At 32.8% G+C, this 5,000-nt stretch overlaps 1 protein-coding gene across 5 annotated transcripts in view; it reads left to right on the plus strand.

Moving 5' to 3' along the window:
- Nucleotides 1-5,000, plus strand: part of Ets98B (DNA-binding protein Ets98B) — a 63,395-nt gene that overhangs the window by 53,698 nt on the left and 4,697 nt on the right. For all 5 annotated transcript variants that reach the window (XM_085662184.1, XM_085662183.1, XM_035886112.2 and 2 more), the window contains 3 exons: nt 1-274; nt 429-1,354; nt 3,584-3,738. The exon at nt 1-274 is cut by the window's left edge and continues 178 nt beyond it. In XM_085662184.1, the coding sequence (XP_085518310.1) occupies nt 1-274; nt 429-1,354; nt 3,584-3,738 (1,355 nt within the window). The remainder of the gene's footprint in view (nt 275-428; nt 1,355-3,583; nt 3,739-5,000) is intronic.

Raw genomic sequence — 5,000 nt, forward strand, 5'->3', positions numbered from 1 at the left:
CAACGACGCCAAAAATAACAACGACAACGGCGATCACAACGACAACGGCGAATTATCCAAGTCCAGCTTATACCGGTACTGGGCCTTGCGAGTTACCATTGTCGCCAAATTATTCTCATGAAAATTCACCTGGATATCCTACGAGCCCTTATTACGTACCAAGAAGTCCCCAAAGTGCACAGTTTTATCCGACCAGTCCTGAACCCCCTTCGAGCAAACAACCGATCAAAAGAGAGAAGAGTCTCGATTTGCTTGCAATACTTCAAGAATCCAGGTAAAACTATCATTATCAATTTCATTAAATAATTATATATATATATATATATATATATATATATATATATATATCTTTAAGATTAAAATTAACAAGTACAATGTTATAACACTGAAATTAATTAAAAGACATCGTATCATTCCAATGTTTTCAGACTCTTAGCCGAGAGTCTAGGATATCGTGAAGATTCGACAGATTGTACGGTACCATGTACACCGCCAAGAACCGAGGAGGACATTTACAATAGTCTGGATGCTGATTTTTTTGCTAAAAAAGAGGACGCCAGTACTGTCCAAGGTCAACATCCCTTGTTAAAAGAGATACTTTTCAAGGAAGAGCCACGTTCAGCTACAAACAGTGTTTGTAGTAATTCTCCTTCCTCTTCCTCCTCCTCCTCTTCCTCTTCTTCGTCATCATCATCGTCATTATCGTCATCGTCATCGTCGTCATCTTCTTCCTCTTCCTCTTCTTCTTCGTCCTCGCCCACGTTATCGTTATCGTTATCGTTATCATCGTCCTCGTCGTCGTCGTCCTCGTCGTCGTCATCATCATCATCATCATCATCATCATCATCATCGTCGTCGTCGTCGTCGTCCTCGTCATCGTCCTCGTCCTCGTCATCGTCATCATCGACTGCTTCGTCCTCGCCAGGACCTATCGAGTACGAGAGCACGTCGCCATTACGCGAGTTACTCTTCAAAGGTGTTAGAAAGGATTTCATCAACAATCTTCAACAACAGACAACATCGATTAAAATCAATCAGGCAAAAATAGAAAGACAACAGGACATTATAACAAGGAGTAATCCCCTTGAGAAGGAAGAGGAATTGTTTAAGGATACTGAAAAGAGTGATCATCAATTACTCCGCGAAGTATTAAGGGATACGAGCTTTCAAAGGAAATACAATTTGAGACCGGTTGATCTTGGTGGGGTTGGTACTGGTTACGTCGAGGACATGGAGTCTGGTGAATGTGTCGGTGATCTGGCAAGAGAACAAATTGAACCAGTCCTTAGCCTTGCGATTCAACAATTACAAAAGGACTTTGATAATACCTGCGTTGCTTTGGGTATTCATCCTGGTAAGTTGGTCAAATTTTAAATATCTCTTTATCTTTCCCTCCCTCTATCTCTTTCTCTCTCTCTCTCTCTCTCACTCTCATATTTTATTTCTTTCTATTTCTATATAAATAACTTTCGACATTACAGTCCTATGTATTGATCTCTCTCAAAACACATTTTACCATTTACATTATATATATATATATATATATATATATATATATATATATAACTTAATTTCGTTTATTATTTAATCATATTGATATTTAGAAATCATAATAGAGGTTTCAAAATAGTATAGGATAATTCATCTTAATCGATCATATCGATCATATCGATCATATATAATCGTCAAGGAGAAAAAGAATTATTTAGGATTAAAAATATCCACGGGTTTGATGTTGGCAAAAGGAAAAGAAGAGGGAGAAAAAAATAAAGAAAAAAAAAACAAAAAAAGAAAAAAAACAAACAAAAAATAAAAAAGAAGGAAATAAATAAATATTATACTATACATAATAAGACACATATATATATATATATATATATATATATATATATATATCCTTGACTATTAATTAGAATTATCAGGTCGTTTAAAGCGTGGATATATAATATAACTATTTAGTATATATGATAAAACATGATCGATCCGACTGGACTCGGTCGATCGATCGATCGATCGATTGATCGATTCCATTCGCTACCTTGCCCCAGGCGAGAATTCTTAACTTATGGGTTACCCATGTAACTTTAGTTAAACTAAACTAGCTAGCTTAGCTAGCTAACCTTAGCTAAGTTGCTTACCTGGTTTAGCCACCTTAACTAGCTAAATGGCTGACTGCTTAACCAGTGAGAAAGAGAGAGATAGATAGAGAGATAGAGAGAGAGAGAGAGAGAGAGAGAGAGACACTACTCGTGAAATCTTTTCGATGCACGCGACCGGTTACCCTATTAGTTCGTTTCTCAGAGGCACAATATGATGTCACGTTTCGAATAAATTACCTAGTCACGCGCCATCACAGATTTAACTCGTGTGCGCTTTAACGATTAGGGTTACGAAATTTCGATTCTTTCTTCAAGGTCACCACGCTTCCCGTTGATATTTCTTTATGTATTATTATAATAGATAGAACCAATGCGCCGCAACTTCTCGTTTGTAATCTCTTTTGTTCTATCCTATCTTTATTTTTTTTTCTTTTCTTTTCTTTTCTTTTTTCATTCTGTACTTCTTTTCTTTTTCTTTTTCTTTTTCTTTTCCCTCTGGTTTTTTTTCTTTTTTTTTATTTCCTCTTTCCTCTTCACTTACGGGACCCCTACTTACTACGATCGTGAAATTTAAACTTTGTACTTCTTATAATACTCAGTGGTATCAATTTTTCTTTTTTATTTTTTTTTTGTTTTTTATTTTTTTTTATTATTATTATTTTTTTTTTTTATATATATATATATATAATATTTATCCCAATTGTTGTTCTCTATAATCCGTAATGAGCTCGCTTGCGTCTGTCTAATCGTTAAGTAATTTTAATTTTCTCTAATAAAATCGAATCAATCTTTATGATTGATTAAAATACGTATTATAGTTTAATAATTTTTCAAAATGATGACACATACATACGTGCTTTAACGTATATATGCGTCTTCGTCGTCGTCGTCCAACGATATCTGTCTTGATGACATAAGAATGAAAGAGATTAATAATTTAAAACAAAAAAAAAAAAACGATTGTTTAGATCGTCGGTATAGAAGAAAAAAAATAAAAAAAAATAAAAAAAAAAGAAAGCAAAAAAAAAGAAAATGGAGAAGAAAGAAAAAAAAAAATTCATTCGCTCTTACCTCTTATCGTTGAAACGATACGATTATAATCTAAATATCTAAATATCTAAATATCTAAATATCTAAGATCTAATTTAATAAGAAAATTTCGATAAATTCGATCGATTGTTGTACAATGTCGATCGTCGTTTATCAAGCCGACGACGCGTTTAATTTTATTAGGTGGACCGGAAAGTAATGTCGTTTCTGCGCATGTCGATATTTGATTGTTAAAAATTGTTAAAAATTGTTAAAAATTTATTCGTTTGAATTTAATTTAAGAAAGCGACATCACTTTCCAGTCCCCCCGTAATAAATTCTCTATGGAACGGCGATATATTTGTTTTTTTTTTTCTTTTTCCTTTTTTTTTTTTTTTTTTCTTTTTTTCTTTTTTTCTTTTTCGTGAATACACAAAATTTCACTTATCGTTCAGAGCCCAGACGTTGGAGCGCGGCTGACGTTGCCGCATGGGTACAATGGGCTAGGAGACAATTGCAATTGCCGTCTGTGCCCTTGGAAAGTTTCAACGTCGATGGCGCAACTTTGGCATCCCTAACGGAAGAAGAATTCTGTCAAAGAGCACCGCAGGTAAGTAAGAAGGAGTGCAGGGTATAGGGTAAGAGGGAAGGAGGTAGGGAGGGACGGAAAGAGAGAGAGAGAAGAATTTAAAGGATCAAAAGAGAATTAAAAAAAAAAAAAAAAAAGGAAAAGAAAACCGAGAGAACTTTCGTCGGTTGTACCGTTACAGTACCAATCATCTTCGTCGTCTTTTCGTACGGTTTCATTCGCCATTGAAGTTTCGACATTTTTTTTCTTTTTTCTCTTGGACACATTCGATGAGACAATATTATTAAACGAAGTGACAAATTTTTTCATTATTACTTTTATTATGATTTATTAATTCGTTCCAAATTTGTAAAATAGCTTTGTCTCGATCAATGCGATCATATTGGAAAATTAAATTGAAAATAAAATTTTGTCCAACTAAATTTATCGCCTTTGCGCAACGTGCACTTTTCTTTATATCTTTTTTTTTTTATAATTTTTTTTTTTTTTTTTTTTTTTTTTTTTTTTTTTTTCATTTAATTGTCTTGTTCTTAATTATTATTTTTGTTGTTATGTCGTTGTCGTTATTGTTAGGAGTTTCCTTTTTTCTTCTTCTTTTTTTTTCTTCTATTTTTTTTCTTCTTTTTTTTTTTTCTTTTTTCTTTCTTTTTGATATCGATCGCGAATTTTAATTCACTGACGAAACGAGACACACGCCTATCCCTGATAATAATTTATCGTAATCGTTAAGAATCATCGATTTTCAACGAAGGATTCGTAAAAATTTGTCACAAAAGGAATGGCGACGATATTGGAACAGTCGTAAATTTAATAAGATCTTGATATCACGAGATGATTTATGAGATTAATAACTGTCTCCTTCGAAAATCGGAGAAACGAATTTTTCTACTACGTGCAATCGTTATTAATGAAATCAAGAAAGATTTTATTAATTAACGTCGTTCACTTTCGCAATGTTTATCACATTCCACAGCAAATCGTTTATTATTTAATTATTATTTATTTATTTATTTATTTTTTTTCTCTCTTTTTTCTTTTTTTTTTTTTATGATATCAATCCTTTGCGCGTGAAGCTATCTAATTTGTTTTCTTTTTTTTTTTTTTTTTTGGAATTCTTAAATTTTTTTCTTTTTGATGGATCACAGATTGAACAAATACACGGAGATCCGAGAAACTTTATGCAAGAATTTCTGTGACGAGCGAGATGAATAAAGAAAAAAGAAAAAAAAAAAATAAAGATAGAGAGAGAGAGAGAGAGAGAGAGAGAGAGAGAAAAAAAAGGC

This window comes from Vespa mandarinia, chromosome 17 (assembly GCF_050613455.1).
Source record: "Vespa mandarinia isolate Hongniang chromosome 17, ASM5061345v1, whole genome shotgun sequence".
NCBI lineage: Eukaryota > Metazoa > Arthropoda > Insecta > Hymenoptera > Vespidae > Vespa > Vespa mandarinia.